We start from the raw sequence: 20,643 nt of genomic DNA, 5'->3' as shown, positions 1-20,643 counted from the left end.
ACAGACACCACTTCCGGTTACAACTTGACTCAATAAATAAATAAATAAATAAATAAATAAACTCACTGTTGGGACACTAAAAAAGTGAACTGAAACTATATAATAACAACAATGACCACAACAAAACGTTATTATTATTATTATTAGTAGTAGTAGTAGTAGTAGTAGTAGTAGTAGCAGCAGTAGTAGTAGTAGTAGTAGTAGCAGTAGTATTTCCTCCAGAGTAAAGAACGATGAAAGCGAGCGAAATGGGACTTGTGCATGTGTATGCTTTTTTTTTTTTTTTTTTTTTTTTTTTTTTTTAAACATACATTTACGTTGAAGGTAAATGGTGTGGGTTCCGGTTTAGCCGTGGTGACAGTGTGCACTTGACGCCGCGGCGGTGGGAGAAGTGGACTCCTCCGCGGTGATCCTGAGCTGCTCAGGGAGAAGACGTCATCACATCAGCTCCTGCAGCTGTCAGCGATAACTGCACACTGCTGCCTTCACTGCTGCCCGAAATGTAGTCAACACGATTTATGCTGACCACATGTCAGTACATAGGCCTGGTATAGGGGTTAACATCCCATCATGCCCGAGTTGGATAATGTGACTTTTAGGTGATGTGTCTTTAGGAAAAAGTTGCAGAGGGTGTGGAACTTGTTTTGAAATGTATTATAAAAAAAAAACTTTTGCCTTATGAATTTAATGAAAGATTGATTCGGTTAATGCACCTAATCCTAACGTATGGCATAGCTCCTGCAACTAATATCAGCAACAAGTTGAAACCCATTCTAATGATCCTTATGTCTGGGAACAAGTGGAGCCTTGCCCTGTAATGAACAACTAGAAGTCACTCACAACTATCAGTTCATAGCCCCCCAGTACACCAATGCTATGATTTTTCTTCTTTTGATATGGTTTTTCGTATGGCAGTGTCTGGCTTGATCTGTGTTCTATATAACAATGACAAGAACTGATGATGAACAAGATGATGACAAGATGAAATTTGGACATGTTAAGGATTAGCAAGAACCACAACTTTGCCATATGAAGTTGACGCTGTTGGAAGTGAGGGATGTCTTAGAGCAAAAAACTGCAGGCAACGTAAAAGCTATGCCAACAACTGATGGTAAAAGTTATGTATTTATAGAGCTTCTGGCTAATAAAGTCATTTAAATATTAATAAGACGCCCTACTCTCTTGCTGCCACACACCACAGCTCTGTGGAGCTTCAGTTCTTAAAATAACCATTACAAAGATTTTTGTGTCGTAAAATCCCACCAAAAGACTAAAGTCAAAACCAGAGTCGGAGCTTCTGAGGAGCACCTGAAGGCACCAGTAGACACTGCCAAGTCATAAAACTAGACAGGATCCTCTTGTGAAACAAATAAATCATTTCTCATGCACTGCTGTGAAAAGTGAGCCAGGCTGGTTTGGACATGAACAATAAATACACCAATGTAACATTGTCATAGACTGCTGTAACAGACAATGAAGAAATAATAAACATGATATAGTATATTTTCTTTTATTAATTTCATTCTCATACATGCTGTTCCTCCATATGGCACACAATACACAGTGACTAGAGGACAATTATCAACAGTATCTACATCCAGAGGAGAGAACAACAGTGCATTCGAAGGCTCTTGATTCACTTGTTTGAAGGTACTTAAATTAGCATGCACAGTGCAGATAAAAACTAAGGTTCTGCTATCATCCAGTGCATATCCGAAGACAATTTTAGTTTCCTGAAAAAAATCCTGAAAAATGAACACCTAGAGTTTTTGACCAAGTGTGGGCTGAATCTGTGTGCATTTACTCGGCCTTCAAGCCCTCCTTGATGAGGTTGAGCTCGTAGCACAGGGTCTCATGGCGATATGCCATACGGATCTGAGCCACGTTGGTCTTGCGGATGTCATTGCCCTCTGGGCCCTCTTTCAGGTAGTTGGCACCCAGGAAATGAGCCTTTTCCTGTAGCAAAGAAGAGAAACAGAGGCATGTTTTCATATTGGTAATAGTAAGAAGTTGTCTCTTCACAGTATATCATACACACTAGTATGTTTAATGTCTATGTCTATCACTCTAGTCTTTATCGTGTGATGACAGAATTTGCAGGTTTGCTAAAGATAGCAAATTGGACAAGATGTATCATGACCTTCTTATTAATAATCATTAAAGTAATAATCTGTGATATGGGAATAAATGTCCCTTTTGTTGCTCTCCACCACTGAATGCGAAAACACTCTGGTGATTCAATCTAAAACAAGTTCATGAAAGCTTTTATAATTGCTGTCCTAAACACTTTCCAAACAAGTTTTCTTGGTATAAAAACACAGGAAGTGATACATCTGACTTTCAGTTTGTTTGAAACAAACAAAAGTAGAACTTGGGCCGTGAGAGTGAGCAGCAAAGCTGGACAGACAAAGAAACAACACCCCCCCACATAAAGTCACTTCATCAATATAAAATATGCAAAACAAAGATCTACACTGTAAATACATTAAAACATAAGCAAACCATCACTGTATCAAAAGAGCTCCATGATGTGTGTTACCTCATCTGACAGGCTGCTCTGCAGCACACTGTTCCTGGAGATCTCACACATGTCGCAGGTACTTAGTTTGAAGACCTGGGCTGCAATGGCATACTCCTCCATCAGGGGCTCCTGTGACAACAAACACTGAGATTTACACTCAGTAACACAGGACCAGATCTACCTCCGGCTGCTGGGAGAGACACAGCTACAACCAGATACACTGAAGTATAGGACATTGTTGCCAGAAGATTTAAGTGACAGACATGAGGCAGACTTTTCTCTCCATCAGGTGTTCGGATAAAATCCGCTCAAATCATTCTTGCAAAATATCCACTCAGTGTCACACAGTCTAATGCAGTTCAATGCAGCAGCTCTGCCATAAATTCTACCTTTTAACAATGTTCAGTTTTTGTTGACATTTTTGACGTGGAGAATGTGTGAATTTAATTCTCTGTTTATTACTGAAGTTGTAGTTTGCAGAGGTCTTGTACTTGACTACATTGTATTGAGATGTGTTTCTTATTTTTTGTCCTCCCTACTTATATGCATGAGGGGGACAGAATATCAGAAACAGCTCTCAGTAAAATGCAGTCCAGTCCAACAGCAGCACTAACTATGAGCTCAATGCCAAACATAGAAGTGAAACACCTCTGTTACTGTGACAAAAAGAAAACCTGAGCATTACAGGCAGCAGGAAAGGAAACTTTATGGCACAACAGTTGGATTGGATTGGATTAGATTGTGCAGGTGGACCTAATAAAGTGACCACTGAGTGTATACAGTAGCCTATGCAGCTTGATCAATGTAGAAACAACACGTCTAGCTGGAGTCTTTCATAAGGTGAACAGCTAATATTGCACATATGAAAATCTGCGCTTTCTATAAATATGCCAACTACACATTTAGCATATCATATATAGAAATTCACACATTTTTGTTTTCTTCCTGTCATTTTTTGGGTATTATTTATGGTATTTATTCATATCATGCATATTTTCTGAGTATGTTCAGTTGTTATTTTGGGCATATTTTCATAACACAGTAATTAATTTTTTTTTTCTTTACCACTTAGTTCACTGGAATTGTTGGCTGCCTCCCATTTGCTGTTGGTTTCCCCATGAAAATTAAGTTGGTGCAGAATAAATGTAAGAGCCATGTGCCTCACCTCTAGAGAATTTGCATTGCTGCCAAAGTATATAACACAATTCACAGCTCTCAACATTGCTTGGTATATCAGCCAGTGCTCTGACCTTTGTGTAGTGGAACTGCATGGGGTCGTCAGTGGACAGGGAAACCACCAAGCCTTTCTTGTGGAACTCCAGCAGTGGGTTCTTGGCATATTCCAGGAACAGGCTGTTGTTGCTGAGAGGGGACATGGCGATGGGCAACTGGGACAGGAAGTACAGATACTGCAGCACAGGGCTCTGGAGGTGGAAAATAGACACAATCAAAGAGATATATAAATTTTACCATATGTATTTGTTAACAAATATTCTCAATATCAGTTTAAAAACTGATATTGAGAAGAATCTTCAAGAGAAAATAAGCACAGAGAAGCACTATAAACTACTATGCTATAGTCTGGACATGACACACATTTCTTGCAATAAAATCATGGACCTCACCATTCATTTCCATCAGCCACCACTTCAAGCATCCTCTGTCGACACATACCCACTGTAAACAGCCTTTGGTGACACTGCTACAGTCAACTGAGGTCACTAGTATTGTGGGCTGACTGTTTGGAAATAAGTGTCATGACATTAACACGTCCTACTGAAGTGAAATGCCACATATAAGCTGCAAAAGAGGGCTGACCTTCTTGAGGTTGAGGCCATGAGAGATGTTGTCAGCAGTCATGAAGCAGGCCAGCAGATGGGTGACGGCACCAGCCTCACCACAGTGAGGCCTGAACGTGAAGGTGTTCATGCCTCTCTCTCTGCACAGCCACAGACAGACACACAATGAGACTTTTATCAGCAGTTTTAGAATAAAAACAGACAAATATCCCTAGATGAAATTATTGCCTTGTTTAGTCCTGTCAGATGAAGGAAATAATGAAATGTGGGGACAGTAATAAAAAGGAAAACAGGTATCCTGTATCAGAGACATCTTTAACATTAACAAAATGTGAAAATCATGTCCCTTAAATAAATAATGTAGCACAATGACAAATACAAATCAACAAATAATTTTACAAAATTATGAACAATGCAAACAAAAAAAAAGAAAGGATACTGACCTGCGGAGCTGGTTGAGCTTAGCGATGTTGGCGTACATGTAGTAGATGTAGTAGGTGTAGGAGGGGTTCTTGACAATGTCCCACTCCTCTGGCTTGGGGCTCTTGGTGGAGAACATGTGTCCACTGTGTTTGGACTCATCGTCCACACTGTCGAAACCTGTCACCTATAGACCAGGAGCCAAAGAAGATGGTTCGTCAATCAAACACAGCGCCAAAAAGACCAACCCCGAGGAGCAAATTTTGCGGCCCACTTCTTATTTCCACACAGCTATATACTTTAGAGTAGCCTAACCCATCTATCAGCCATTGTAATGTATGGCAAGAATGAATGAACCAGTGCCTCCACACCTATATATTTACTTACTCAGTTGTATACCCTCCTCATCACCTATTGCTACAGCCCTGTTTACAGATGCAGAGTGGACCAGAATGTGTTTAATAAAACCTCCAGCAGCCATAGAGACCCTTTTCCATTTGTAGTGTAGCAGAGCCTTTCCAGTGAGCCAGCATGAATATCAGGACCCTGTCTCCTTAATTAATCTCATTAGTAACTCCTTTGTTTACCCCGCTATTTCATGTCAGAATGGATGCTGTGACAAAGACCTATTGCAGTTTGGGTTACAATGGCTGTGAAAAGCTGGTTGTGTTTGTAGCTATACAACTTGACCATCTCAACAGAACTGAGTAAAACCGCAGTTGTTGACTGAGACCTGATTATTCCATGAGTAACTGTGTGGTCAGAAAAAAATTACAGCATTTATTTAGTTATGTCTTTATTTATTCATTTAGGTACCTGTCTTTTTCTTGTCTGGTCATTATATATGTAGCATTATTTCCATACATTTTTCAGTAATGCCACCAGCATGGGATATTCATGATGCAACTGCAACTTGTTCTTTACCTTGTCAAACAGTGCAAATATAAAATACTTATAAGCATTTGAAAAAGTATCTACCAGTTGACTAGCAACGTGTAACAAACCATCACCCAGGCCTACTATGTGCTATTAAATCCAAGTGTGATAATCTTGCATTAGTTAACACACTTAACATGTATTAGTGGTATCACTTTGATGGATGACTTGCACCTGTCAAATTTCTTGATATGCCAGTTTTTGTAACATCCTTTTCTATGAATGTTTATCATGCTGTCCTGTGACATGTGATGTCAGCTGTGTTGTAAAATGTTATGAAACTTGTTATGAATATTATGAAACTTGTTAGTGGAAAGATTTGTCACTTTCTCAAAATCTTCTACAGTTTCTATAATTTCTTGGCATGGAAATCTGTCCTGAGCCAACAGAGGGAAACTGCAGGATGAAACTAAAGTGCCTGGCATGTTCGTCGGTGTTAAGCTGAAGAAGCTGCCTGACATACTGGAGTTGTAGCAGAATTTCCCCTTGATCCCCTAGTTGAAAAGAGTGAAATATTTTTTTTAGTTCCCATGCCATTAACTTGCTTAAAGGTGCACTTTGTAAACCCATAATGAAATAAGTACCACCTAGACTCAACTGACCAAAAAAAAAAAAAATTCATTTTTGCATAGTGCACCTTTAACAACTCCAGTTATTGGACTTATAAGTGTACAGTAAGGAGTCCATTGCTAGAGCTATTCATTTTAATGCTGTTCAGTACATGGATGATGATGTTTTTAGTTTATGACAGTTGTATCTTGTTGGGTTGGTCTTTTTGGTTGGTCTACTTGTGTGTAACTATGTTTATATGTTTATATGCTTGTTTTTATGTACCTGAGTGCAAGAAGATACTGAAATTAAATGAAACTAAACTGAACTGAGTAGTCTCTGAGGTAACATCAGGTAATATCCCAATAAAGGTTCAAAGAAACTGTCTTTCTGATCCGTTGGGGCTCAGGCTATTATGGCACTGTTACCCAAGGCTGTTTTTCTCTCTCTGACTCACGTGCTTGAGGAAGATGCTGAGCTCAGGGTTGGACTGTGGGTCAATGGTGGCCTGGTACACAGGCAGGAAGATGTTCTCCAGCATCTTACCGAAGTGGGGCACAAAGTTTCTGCCTCTGAAGATGTCACTTAGATAGAAGAAGGGACCCAGCAAATGAATCCAAAATCACAGAACAGGGTAGGAACAATAATGCATCTGTAATCCGAGTAATGGCTTGGTGTAGGATCAAACAGCATGGAGAGTTGAACAGAGAAGGTAAACTTACTAGATCCTAGGTACTTGAATCATCCATTTGAGGTTAGGGGAAAAGACTCTGTGCTTGACAAACCAGCTGGAGAGCTTGGTCCACTCATTGGGGTTGCAGCCGTAGATGGACAGGCGAGGCTCTGCATACTGGTACTTGGCCTCCTCCAGGTCGGTGGCGACTTCCTGGTTCATGAAAAGGTGAAAATCAGGCCGATGCTCACGTGACGTCAATGTATGAGAGAATATCTGTTTTGCGGGTCAACACAAGGCTGCTGACTAGATGGATCTATGCAAGATAAATGGCAAATACTCCTCAAGGATATTGACTGGCTCATACTGTGTATATACATTCAGTGGCCACTTTATTAGGTCCACATGTACAATCTAATCCAGCCCAACCCAACTATTGTGCTATAAAGTTTCCTTTCCTGCTGTCTATAATGCTCAGCTTTTCTTGTTGTCACAGTAACAGAGGTGTTCATTCACTTCTATGTTTGGCATTGAGCTCATAGTTAGTGCTGCTGTTGGACTGGACTGCATTTTACTGAGAGCTGTTTCCGATATTCTGTCTCCTCTCATGTATATAAATGGGGAGGACCAAAAAATTAGAAACACCTCTCAATATAATGTAGTCCAGTACAAGACCTCTGCAAACTACAACCTCAGTAATAAACATAGAATTAAATTTACACATTCTCCACAATGTCAGCACAACCTGAACATGATGAACTTTGTTAAAAGGTAGAATTTACATCAGAGCTGAACTGCATTAGAGTGTGTATGTGTGTATCTATGACAATTGAAATTAATGACACTTAAGCCAGCAGAAGCATTATCATCTCATCACCTTTTGAAATATCTTTCTACAAAGTTGCTTTTATGTGATGTCTCTTATCCTAGTATTTTTTTGCTACAATGCTATTATTATTATTATTTACAAATTTTATATAGATTTTCATTTTACTTTTACCGTACTTTGATTAATTATTTGTTATAATGTCTTTTATGGGTGTGATGTTTGCTTTTCCTTGAGACTTCACTTTGTAAACTTTTTAAAAACTACTTAAAAGTAGGCCTACATGAAATATTCAATTCTTTATACTAACCTTGATGATGGTGGCAAAGTACTCTCCACTGATGTGGTTCTCTGTCTTCAGGTACAGGTCACGCAGCTCGCTGGCTCCAACAGGGTTGTACTTGGCATTGAACTTATCGAAACGCTGGAAGGTTTGTCTGCCCTTGAAAGAAATGATGAAGGGACAAGAAAAGATGCTCCGATCAAGGAAAGTCCATTCAATAGACTGGAAAATAATTGGAGACTCATTTGTCTCTGAATGTTCCAGTTTGGCATGTTTATGAAGAAGAAAAAATGAAAGGAGGTCTTTTGCATCTTTATTTTAAAATATGTGATCCAAATGGAGTGAACAGGGAATTTTAAAGATTTCCCTTAGATGTTGAAAATATTCTTGACTTTAAGATAGGATGTTTTGTCTGCAAGAGGTTGACTGGTTGATTGGTGTGATTGGCATTTGATTGGTCAGTGGGCCCTGAGGTGGCCATATTGGATTATTATGATGACAGTAACCTGTTACCCAGAAAATTACATCCAAAACTGGCCCTTAATATTTAAGCTTTGTTCTCTAAGAGTATTGGATTTTTTTTTCATTCTTTAAGCTGTACATCAACACACCTTTTAAATTGGCTTTTTTCACTGTTTTATGGAGCAAGAAATCAAAATCCAATTTGTGTGACTGTATTCAACACGTGTGGCAAAGCTGTCATCATTTTTCACATTTCTTCATGGCAGTTCTAAGCGTTGGATCTTTTTTTAAACTGAGAAATCATGTCTTTATCTTTTTTATTTTCTTTGATAGCCTCTAATAATTGGTGTGTCACATACACTACCAGTCAAAAGTTTGGACACACCTTCTCATTCAATGTTTTTTCTTTATTTTTACTACTTTCTACATTATAAATACTGAAGACATCAAATAAATGAAGCAAGATATATGGAATTATGTAGCAAAGAAAAAAATGTTAAATAACTCTAAATATGTTTTATATTTTAGATTCCTCAAACTAAACATCCTTTGCTTTGTTGTCAGCACTGCAAACCCTTGGCCTTCTCTCAATGAGCTTCATGATGTAGTCACCTGAAATGGTTTTCACTTCACAGGTGCGCCTTGTCAGGGTGCATTTGTGGAATTTCTTGCCTTCTTAATGGGGTTGGGACCATCATTTGTGTTGTGCAGACGTCACAGCTAGCAACTGTTAGAATTCATATTATGGCAAGAACCAATCAGCTAAGTAAAGAGAAAACGACAGTCCATAATTACTTTAAGAACTGAACTGAGAACTGCAAAAACTTTGAATGTGTCCCCAAGTGCAGTCGCAAAAACCATCAAGAGCTACGATGAAACTGGCTCACATGAGGACCGACCCAGGAAAGGAAGACCAAGAGTCACCTCTGCTTCTGAGGACAAGTTCATCTGAGTCACCAGCCTCAGAAATCGCAAGTTAACAGCACCTCAGATTGGAGCCCAGATAAATGCCACACAGAGTTCTAGTGGCAGACACGTCTCTACATCAACTGTGCAGAGGAGACTGCATAAATCAGGCCTTTATGGTCAAATAGCTGCTAAGAAACCACTACTAAGGAAAAGCAACAAGCAGAAGAGATTTGTTTGGGCCAAGAAACACAAGGAATGGACATTAGACCAGTGGAAATCTGTGCTTTGGTCTGATGAGTCCAAATTTGAGATTTTTGGTTCCACCCATTGTATCTTTGTGTGACACAGAAAAAGGTGAACGGATGGTCTCCACATGCCTGGTTCCCACCATGAAGCATGGAGGAGGAGGTGTGATGGTGTGGGGGTGCTTTGCTTTGGTGACACGGTTGGGGATTTATTCAAAATTGAAGTCCCACTGAACCAGCATGGCTATCACAGCATCCTGCAGCGACATGCCATCCCATCCGGTTTGTCCTTAGTTGGACCATCATTTATTTTTCAACAGGACAGTGACCCCAAACACACCTCCAGGCTGTGCGAGGGCTATTTGACCAAGAAGGAGAGTGATGGAGTGCTGCGGCAGATGACCTGGCCTCCACAGTCACCTGACCAAAACCCAATCGACATGGTTTGGGACGAGATGGACCACAGAGTGAAGGCAAAAGAGCCAACAAGTGCTCAGCATCTCTGGGAACTCCTTCAAGACTGTTGGAAAACCATTTCAGGTGAGGACCTCATGAAGCTCATCGAGAGAATGCCAAGAGTGTGCAAAGCAGTAATCAGAGCAAAGGGTGGCTATTTTGAAGAAACTAGAATATAAAACATGTTTTGAGTTATTTCACACTTTTTTGTTTACTACATAATTCCATAGTTTTGATGCCTTCAGTGAGAATCTACAATGTAAATAGTCATGAAAATAAAGAAAAAACATTAAATGACAAAGTGTGTCCCAACTTTTGACTGGTAGTGTATAACATACAGCGTGCACATCCAAGGAGTCGACGGTGAGATCGTAGGGATGCAGGTTGAGGGACTGAAAGAGCTCCTTCATGGTGACCTCCTTGCCCTTCAGGTTGTGCACAACACGGTCGGCATCCACCCGGTAAGACTTCTTGATGAAGCGCAGGAGGTGCTTCTGGTTCATGCAGGCGGCAGCGTGGATGTGGGTATCCACCTAGAATGGCAGAGACAAGAGACATGTATTATCATTATTATTATTATTATTATTATTATGACAGAGCTGTTGGGTTTGGGTGGTTGTGGTGTAGAAGCAGCACTTGGCCAAAAGAGGGCGATGAAGACAGTGTCTGCAAGCCAGTCACATGCAACTGAGGAAAACTCATCCTAAGACAGCACACAATGCAAAATCTTGATATTTAGAATAATTTAGACCCCCTTCTATTCATATTCTAACAACAAATTTTAAATACAGGTTATGTTTGCTTTGATGAAGTCCTCTTTTTCTCTCACTACACAGCAGTGAGTACAGTAGCATGCTGAAAATTAAAAAAAACAAACAACTATATATCAAATGAGGTGCAGGGTATCAACAGCACAGCTTTGAGAGATGAATTATAGTTTTAGCTGCAAATCTTTCCACTACTTTCTTTTTAAATTGCACATATATTGTACTTCTAAGAATGATTTCCACTTCCATTTGAAAAGACATTTGCAAAGACATTTGGTTAGAAATATTGTTGGAGACAAAGTGCAAAGATCCTTTTTTTTCATACTTTTTACATTTAGTTATAAGTCTGGTCTTTGTGAAAATTTGAACAAGCGCAGTGACTCTGGCAATTCTAAATTGCTAATGCCGTTGGTGTCGACCTTCCTGCAGTTGTAGAAGTCCCTGTGGGGGTTCATCTTCAGCTCCTTCATCTCCTCCATCTCGTTCAGCATCTCATGCACATTGAACTTGGACATGAGGAACTTCAGACGGCGGTGAGTGTAAGTCTTGCTGCAAAGGAGAGAGAAGGATACATTAAATCTACTGTAATGTTTGACATGACCTTTTTGGATCAGAAAAAAACCTCAAATCCAAATGGAAAACTTTTTCTAATAGTCCTGAAAGGTAGATATTTGATTCTTATGTACTTTTATTAAACTATTAAACTATTCCTCATTTTTCTGGGGACATCTTGGAGTCTCCTCAGGAACTGCTGGGTTTAGAAAGAAAGAGGTAAACAGAACATGATCTTTAAAATCATGTTAAATTTATAGTTTTAAATCATGTGCTGAGAGACATTTTCAAAAGCTGCATTTTTTTTATTCTAAAATGTGAAACAGTCATGTGGCTTAGTTTTCTTGTGTGAACACACTGCAAGAGACTTACGTCGGGCCCTGCGCAATAAGAGCAATAAGGAAGTTCATGTCATCGATGAAGGTGGCGTAGTCGGGGCAGGGCAGGTCTTTGGGCTGGTGTTTGTCAGCAGCTGCCGTGTCGTTGTACACGTAGATGACACCATCCTTCATACGGGCAACGTAGCCCAGGTTCTTAGGCAGGTTCTTGGTATCAAAGGGGTCTTCGCCATTCTTTGGAGGAGGTGTGAATACTGAGGGTTGAATATGCGTTCATACATTCATTACTTATTGCGATATATTTCTTATTAATTGACTAAACACACTGGCATAAATACTGCCTGCATTTAATTTGACTCCACCACATTTGATTGAATATTTGATCAAATTTCTGTGGACAAAGAGTATCAATGACTGATGACTGAGCGGACATAATTATTTGGTCATGTATTTGGTCAATTATTAGACAAAGGTCAGAAAACTAGAAATTTGGAAAAAATATTGATCTTGAATTTGTCAGTGTCAGTATTGGTATAATCTTATATTTGCAATGCTGAATTTGGCTTTGGGTGAAGGTGTGTTGAATGGAGCACTTTGCTATACAAATTTGATGTCCATGATTGAACTTATGAGGAGGTGAACATCCTCTTAGAACGAGACACATACTGTTATTGAAATCCCCGCGCGTCTTGTCTGATTTGTCAGTTTACCTGGCTGCAGCTGATCGTCAGGCTTGAAGGGCTCTCCGTCGATGTCACGTAGGTACTTGGAGGCCGTGCGTGGGAAGCGCTGGAAGGCCAGCCTCATGTACTTCTCCCTGATGGTCAGGGCGCGGTACAGACCTTTGCAGGACAGCTCGAAGTCATCCATCGTCACCTGAAGTGGAGATGTGGACATTTTGGGTTGCAGATTGTCAGTGCATGTCCATCAGCCTACGGTAGATGCTCTGTTTTGCTGTCACAGCTGCCCATACATCTAATTAGGCCTTTACCACATGAATAAACACATTGGTTGACAAAAACAAAAAATATCACTTAAAACTTGGGCAAAAATCTTATTACAAATTAGGATAACAACAAATAGAAGTGAGTATCCTGATGCTTTTTGTCCTAATGTTGGTAGCCGGAAATAATTTCTTCTCAGTAAAAATGGTGGACCAAGACAACATTTATTTATTTAACACTGCAAGCTGCCAAAGTCAGATGACATGTTCACAGCGCACTGGAAAAATGAACTGATGTAAAACAAGGCTGTGAACTGTTAGGGCTGACAGTTATGCACAAACATTGACTGTACTTAGTTGCCGTCTGAGACTTGACTTCATTGCTTCATGTGGGAGGCTGTTGTTTTCATTCTGTGATATTATCCGACGTGTTGCTATGTGGTAAACACACTTAAAATTTCCGATTACAAATGTGAGGTTATGAGCACAGCTGAGACGGCAGTCAGTCCCTGCAATGGATTTCTTTCCCTCTTTAAATGTCAAAGCCACATTCTTGAAATCTAAACCATGGCCTGCTTTCAGCTCTGTTACTATGAAGAAGGGAGTGTGGGAAGGGGTCAGCAACCTAGAGACTCATTTAGAGTTTAAAGTGAAAGTCAGTCACTTGGATGGCCACCTCTGGCGTTTACGTCAACTTGACCTTAACTTAGGAAGTATTCTAAAACACACAGGTGTGTAGCAGTAAATAACACTGACATCAACCCTCACATTATCATTAAGTAAACAATCACCAGCAAGAGCAAAAGAAAATCAAATGTCTTAGATAAAAGCATTGATTTATGTCTTTGACACTTAGGCAACCGTATCCTCATTTGACATCAGTTTGATGCTACTATTTACTAGGGGTGTGACGGTACATATATTCGTATTGAAACTTTTCGGTACAGGGCGTTGGGTTCGGTACAGGACGTTGGGTTCGGTACGGGCCGTTGGGTTCGGTACAGGGCGTTGGGTTCGGTACAGGGCGTTGGGTTCGGTACGGGGCATTGGGTTCGGTACAGGACGTTGGGTTCAGTACAGAGGTGTGCAGCATGGGTGAGTTACCACATGAGTATAATAGGTGGCTGAACATGAGTTTCGTTTTCATTTATCCATATCCACCTGCAGCTACATGTGTGAAACAGTAGAGGGCAGCAGTATGCCATGGAAACGTCTAGTCTCTCAAAGAAGAAGCATAATAAGCTACACCTGAACCCTGAGCACTGATGTCATGGCTACGGCTAATGCTACCGAAACCGGCACCAGCGAGAAACTAGAGCTTGAAGAGCGTCCTTTGTCGTTAAAATCTCCTGTTTGGGAACACTTCGGCTTCCTGGTCAAATATTGCAACAGACAAAGACAAGTGGATAAAATGAAGGCAGTGTGCCGACATTGCTCAGCTGAGATTGGGTATGTTCATGACAACACGACAAACATGCTGTTTCATTTGAAACGGCGTTATCTGAGTGTGAATATCTCTGGTACAAGAAAAAAAAAAAACGACCCTAGTGCAAACGCAGCTGACTACGGCATTCAAGCAGCCTCTCCCTAGCAGCTCAGATCGGGCCAAAGCTATAACAACTGCCATCAGAGTTTTTATAAATATATATATTATATATATTTTGTTTATTTGAGAATAGTTTATTTATTGGAAAACTTATTTTATATATATTTTTGTTTATCTGAGAAAATTTTACCTATTGGAAAACTTATTTTATATATATTTTCTTTATAATGAGAATATTTATTGAAAAACTTATTACCAGCACTTGGCAGCAGTATTCTATTTTTTTTTTTTTTTTTTTATATATTTTGTATAATGTTACAGTAAAGTTCATAACAAACATAAAATTACTTGTTTAAAGCAATTTTATGTTTTGCATTTTGTTCCCATACTGTACCGAAAATGTACCGAATTGAGACCTCAAATCCGAGGTACGTACCGAACCGTGATTTTTGTGTATCGTTACACCCCTACTATTTACGTAAGTCTAAAACATGGTTGCAAAGTGTTTCCCAAATGAAAAGGCAGGTAAAGCAGTTTTAGGTGGGTGCCAAATATGTTAGGGTATGGCAGTACTGGAGCAAAATGTTAGGACAAGTAACTTCAGTTTTATCATCCATAGTCATTTTTAGTGTATTTAATGCAATTTCAACAGTTAATCACAATTATACAGAGGGAAAGTGAAGGATACCCCAGAGGCGTAGTCTCCGATGATGGCCACTCTCTGGAAATCAGGCACTTCCAGGTAGGTGGGGGTGTCCACTTCCCAGTGTTCAATGGCTGCAGGAGCTCCTTGGGCCATGGTGCGGGAGCGCTCATGCCTCTTCTTGCTGTGGATGAGGAACGTGATAAATAGTGTGGTTTAGTGGTGTTCAACCATTAATTGACTAGCTTTGCCTCTTTTCTTTCTTTATTTTGTGTGTGAAAATGCTCTGAAATTCCTACTGGCATTAAAAAGTTCTTGGAATTTCCAAAATGTGACTTCTTCAAACCGGTAGATAATACATCTTAAATCTCCATTCTTAATATTTAAGTATGTTCTAAAGAGAAACAAATAGGGCCTGCCTAATTCAGACTCAACAACGCCCAAGTGCATGACCATGACCATGTCTTCCCATCTCACCGTTTCTCTACATCGTCGTCAGTGTGCAGATGGTGGGCCATCTCATGGTGGAGGATGGGACAATCATCAGCCACATCAAACATGGAGATCTCATCACGGATGTTCTCATCTTTTGTCTCAGATGCAAAGACCTGCTCCGCGAAGGCCCGCATCTTATCATCGGTCTCTGTCATTCAACCCCAGAGATACCTCATGTTAGGAGTTAGCATTATGCAAATGGTCAGTCAAAATATGTTCTGTTTGGACACCAAAGGAGAACCCTACAGACACAAAGGACAACAACATGCAGACTATGACCAAGGGGCAAACTACAGAAAGGAATTCTTGATCACCAGTCATTGCCACATGAATTCAATGCATGGTGTATATTTGTAATTCATGGTGAATGAAACCATTGGTGGACATGGCATCCTACATCTAGAACACATATGCCTTACTTAAACATACAGACTTCAGCACATGCATTGTGCCAACACTGCCAACATAACTCTGACCTCCAGCTTGAGCTGCAAACACAAAGTTCCATGCGTACAGACGAAGTACATAGACAAACTACACAGTACACATAAGTGTAACTCATATAGACACAAGATGACAGGGTCTTCAAATTAACTGAGGTATTACTGCAGCCATTTTCAACCTAGACCCTATTGTCCCATCATTTTCCAGCACATTGATCAGTTCTGACCAAAAAATTCCTATCAGTTGCTTCACTTAAGAGCTGCCCATGAGTGATCTTGCATCAGTATTACAGCAATGATGGCAATGTAGTGTTGAGGTTAAAAATGGCTGGAGTTGTAATTTATGTCTGTCTATTGCAAATAATAGTACTTGATGCATTTCAGCGTTCACAAGAAAAACAATGACACTGCACAGCATTATCAGCACCACTTGACCTGTCCTTTCTCTAGATTACACTCTACACCAGGGGTGTCAAACTCGTGCCATGGAGGGCCAAGAGGCTGCAGGTTTTCATTCCAACCAACAGCTCCACCAGGTGATTTCACTGATCACCCTACCTCGAAACAGAGAGGCGGGACTAATCAGTGAAATCACCTGGTGGAGTTGTTGGTTGGAATGAAAACCTGCAGCCTCTTGGCCCTCCATGGCACGAGTTTGACACCCCTGCTCTACACGTTTCATGCACTTCTAACACAAGCACAGATAGGAACATCTTGGACCAGTGATGGCCACCTGGTTCCCTCATTCATTTATTAATTTATCTGCCCTTATTAGCATGTAACCAAAGGAGGGCTGAATCGAGGGCAACTGGACTTGATTGTAGATACCAAGAGACTCATGTGACTCCAACAACTGTTGTTTACACTTGGCCTCAGGTGACTCCACAGCCTAATGAGTGTCATTATGAGAGCTAGGAGCATTAAAGAGGCCAGCTGACATCAATGAACTTGATAATAGCCCCACCTCTAGAGGTTAAATACCTGGGACTCCCCACAGTCAGTTAAAACTGAAGAAGCCTCTTGGTTGAGAGGAGAAACGTCTTCAGGTATCTACAACAAGGTCCAGTTGCCCTTGATTCAACCATCCTTGGATGACCATGACCTGGATGGCTGAGAATCTTAACAGACATTAGCATGTAAAAACATCTAATAAACAGCAAATGCATGAAATAAATGAATGGTGGACAAGTCAAGGCTTTCTACGCTGAGACAACTTCAGTACTGAGCCTATGACTAAAGCCAGGTTTGGTCTCTCACCCTAAATACTTACTCTGCAGACCTGATTACGCCCAGCAAGAGAGTAGGACCACCCATTGGAACCCAGAACAGAAAGTGATGGGTTAGGAAAACATGGGTTAAATGGTGTTAAAATGATGTTCACAGTGTTATACGTGAGGATGGCATATGAATCTTTTGAGATGCACACAGTTATTGCAGTTATTTAACATAGTACCATTTATGAATATAGAATGAGATTTTAGGGACAGAGATTGTATCCATGATATGACAAAATGCATGTATCCAACAGGTACATTTAAAAAGATCATGAAAAATAAACACATGCAATTATAGACATATATAGATATATTATTGAATTTAGAAGTGCAAGCAAATATGAAATGATATCCATGACCAATGGATATATTTTATAGTAAATCAGTAAGTGGTTTTGATGCAAAATTCAATGTGAGGATGGATAGTACAAGAGAAGACATGACTCTTAAATTAAAGATTTTTTTTTTTTTTTTTTTTTTAATACATAATGAGATGCAGTAGTATGACAAAGTCTTGGTTATTGCATTTTGAGGGCACATGCAGAGATGATTTCTATGTTTCAGTATTCCCAAAGGAGCAACAGGGGTACAAAGTACAGAAACCAAGAAAGTAGGATACTGAGACAATGTGACACAATTTTTGCATTTATATCCTGTTTTTAGGTATCTGTGCCTCTCCCTTTTTTCCCTGGAATTCACTGAGCAATAAAACCTCATGTGTCCATGTCAGGATGGCTCTGAACTGTCATCCACATTTAGCAGTGGAAGAGTCGGTCAGCTACAGTACCTGGCCAAAGTCATTTGGTACATCCACCAATGGAGTTAGACGGGGATTATGTTTTTGACCCATTCCATTTGTCTGGTTATTTGTTTGTTTATCAGCAGGATATACCAAAAAGTAATGAATGTATTTGCAGGAAACCTGGTGGAAAAGTTGGTCATGTTGCAAGGAACTAATTACCGTTCACACCAACTGGCCAAAGTAGAGCATCGCAGTGGGTGTGGCCTCACATAACAATGCATGTAACTTTCAAATGGATCTTGGCAATTGCTCGCAGAGGTATGTGCTCTGCTCAGAATTTTCTGGATTTAGATGTTCACTTTACTTTAAATGCTGGGTGATGAAGTATCACACCTGATGAAATTGCCTTCTTAGTTTATTTTCCAACAGTCAATGCCTTGTTGAGTTTGCGCTAAACCATTCTATGATCTGGAGTAAAGAAGACAAATATTGAATGTGAACAATAAATATAGAAATAAATGGTGTCCACTTACATTGCATTCCTTTACATCAAATATGTCACGTCAAAGAGATTAATTTGCCAAGATCCAAGTAAACAGGCTGCATCCAAATGTGCTTGATCACTGATGGAGGAAGGTTACATGGTGATGTGAATCTCTCACATCCAGACAGTAAACCATGCATCTGAAATGCTTCACATTCTTTGTCCAATCTCCTTAAGTAGTTTCTCAGGTCCGTACTTACTTTGTCCCTCTGCAAAATGTCCCAGTCAGGTTGGGACAGTCCAGGTTAGAGGGAAACAAAACAAGTGTGATTATCTCAAAAAGAGCAGCAGTGGTGAGGGGGTCCAGTTTCTCTGGATCTAGATCAGTGTAAACACTTAGACAATATGCTGTTTGTATGAGCTCTTCACACCTGTTTTGTCTGATCCTACTTGTCCTTGCAAACTCAATGACAGCATAGGTGGGAATCCTCTGCAGCTACATCAGAATACCACAACCACCAGATGCAGTCTGAGAATGGCATCTGTGTTTACATACATTCATTCTTTACCCACTAATAAACCAATACAGTGACCCAACCCTGATCCAAGCAGCTGGTCATATCACAGCACCTCTATTTTTTTCCTTTCAAAAGAAATTTCCCCACAGGAATCCATAAAGGATACCTAACTAACTCTTGTAGTTTCCCTGTGCCTGCTGGAGGTGGCCTATTACAACACTTAATTGGAGTAACACCTCAGTTTTTTGGCCTATGATTCTGAAAACTGAACCTAATGTCACTGCCTGAACTGAACTGGTGACCAGGAGAATGTGCTGACAAGCCACAGCCATCAAACATCTCTTCTGTGCAGCTCACTGCCAACATCAAACCACTCAGCAAGGTTCAGAGCTACTGCTGCTGGGCATCGGCTTGGAACTCGATGACATAACCATGTAACACATACCCAGGTTTCAAATGCTGGATATGTAGCTGTTGCAGGTTTTGCAACTGCACATTTAATGCTTGCAGCCAAGTGCAAGCTCTGAATTGTGATTTGTGAGAAATAATTTTGATATTTAACTCTGTTTATATTGTGATTTTAAAAAAAATTAAATCCATTAGGAACTTTCCAGGTGTAAAAACTAACCATACTGCAGAGAGAAGGTGATAATATGCACTGGCGCCTCATGCATTTCATATGGGGCTATATGAATCATAACTCCAGTAACCTTGCTACTAAACTTGCAAGGCAAATTCTCCATGCTATCCATTAAAATTTCAAAGTACAGCACCATGGTCAAACAGATGGGACAGGGAAGTTATCACCTTAACAGGTGCTGGTGATATCCACTGGAAGTGGTATGAACCCCATCAATAACTGAAAATATCAGACACCAGTGAAGGAAACAGGCTTGTAAGTTCTTACTTCGATCCAAGTACAGCCATTGAAAATGTTTTAACATGCAGACATGAGAGTGACATAGGGGAGAATAATTTCTGATAATTGATCGAGCTTGGCCAACACATTGCACACACACAGAAAACAGGAGAATATTAAACTGGATTACACATTTGGTGACATCTTTGCTCTGTATTTTTTTTTCAAGTTTGCAGTCAAGGTAAGATAAGACCTTTGAAAATCACTGCTGCTACCCAAACATAGTCACTCATCTGCAACGAACAACCTTGCTTTAGGAGAGAGTCCATGTTCCAACACAGAGTCGCCCTGCCTTTACTCACCTGGCATTAAGACTTTAGGCATGGTGACGCTCTTCCACAAACACGCTCCCTAAGGACTGGCAAAGGCTGGTCAGCCACTGAACCACTGTAGTGGGGAAGTGTGGAGCTCTGTGCCTGGCCTCTCCAATATTAAGCACTCTTTGCCTCCCATGTAACCAGAGCCCGCTGTGCCCACACAGGATACGCCTGGACGCAACAGGCTCGTATGTGTGCAACTCTATTTTAAGTTGTTAACGTGCACCGCGGGCTCACGATAGGCACAGCCTGTGGAGAAAGAGAGGGGTATGAAGGTAACAGGCCTGGCATTATATAAGACTGATAAGTGTATAAGTGCCTCAGCACATGGTAGTTGGGTTTCTAGAGGGGTGGTTGTGTGCAGAAATTGAATGGAGACAGCTTGATTTTTGTAACTGCTTTTTTAAGGATTCCCAACACACCTATCTATCCAAGGCTTTCTAAGCTCCCAGAGCTTATTATGCACCTTTAAGGCTGCCAAGTGCTGGTCAAGTGTTGTCAATAATAACACGATCTAAGCTCCATGCTGCTAATCCAGACACAGTGACACAAACCTAACCTTGCCCTGAGAACGGGAAGGAAA

The 20,643-nt window shown here is 40.3% G+C and overlaps 1 protein-coding gene across 2 annotated transcripts; it reads right to left on the bottom strand.

The window, feature by feature from the left end:
* Window positions 1-1,530: 1,530 nt before the first annotated feature.
* Window positions 1,531-20,115, bottom strand: ampd1 (adenosine monophosphate deaminase 1 (isoform M)). 2 transcript variants are annotated; one of them, XM_030055622.1, is made up of 15 exons: window positions 20,046-20,115; window positions 15,346-15,511; window positions 14,914-15,052; window positions 12,447-12,612; window positions 11,771-11,990; window positions 11,266-11,395; window positions 10,418-10,612; window positions 8,035-8,166; window positions 6,948-7,111; window positions 6,683-6,809; window positions 4,764-4,927; window positions 4,340-4,460; window positions 3,772-3,945; window positions 2,540-2,650; window positions 1,531-1,956 (listed from the first exon to the last, which is right to left on the bottom strand). In XM_030055622.1, the coding sequence occupies exons 1-15, from the start codon at window positions 20,065-20,067 to the stop codon at window positions 1,801-1,803; spliced, it is 2,187 nt and encodes a 728-aa protein (XP_029911482.1). In that variant the 5' UTR covers window positions 20,068-20,115; the 3' UTR covers window positions 1,531-1,800. The 2 variants fall into 2 exon arrangements, with proteins under 2 accessions (XP_029911482.1, XP_029911481.1); XM_030055621.1 differs by lacking the exon at window positions 20,046-20,115 and adding an exon at window positions 15,783-15,965.
* Between the last annotated feature and the right edge of the window lie 528 nt (window positions 20,116-20,643).

The sequence above is a fragment of the Myripristis murdjan genome, chromosome 7 (assembly GCF_902150065.1).
Source record: "Myripristis murdjan chromosome 7, fMyrMur1.1, whole genome shotgun sequence".
Lineage (NCBI taxonomy): Eukaryota > Metazoa > Chordata > Actinopteri > Holocentriformes > Holocentridae > Myripristis > Myripristis murdjan.
Note: the sequence above shows the minus strand (reverse complement) of the source record. Positions and strands in the feature narration are given on the sequence as shown.

What these genes read in the sequence shown, in the direction of transcription:
- ampd1 (XM_030055621.1), bottom strand. Translation starts at nt 15,810, where the DNA reads ATGCATGTGCTGAAGTCTGTATGTTTAA. An exon ending in GACGACGATGTAGAGAAACG is followed by an intron (nt 15,053 to 15,345) that starts GTGAGATGGGAA and finishes CCTCATCCACAG; the next exon opens with CAAGAAGAGGCATGAGCGCT. An exon ending in ACTTTGCCACCATCATCAAG is followed by an intron (nt 7,112 to 8,034) that starts GTTAGTATAAAG and finishes TTCATGAACCAG; the next exon opens with GAAGTCGCCACCGACCTGGA.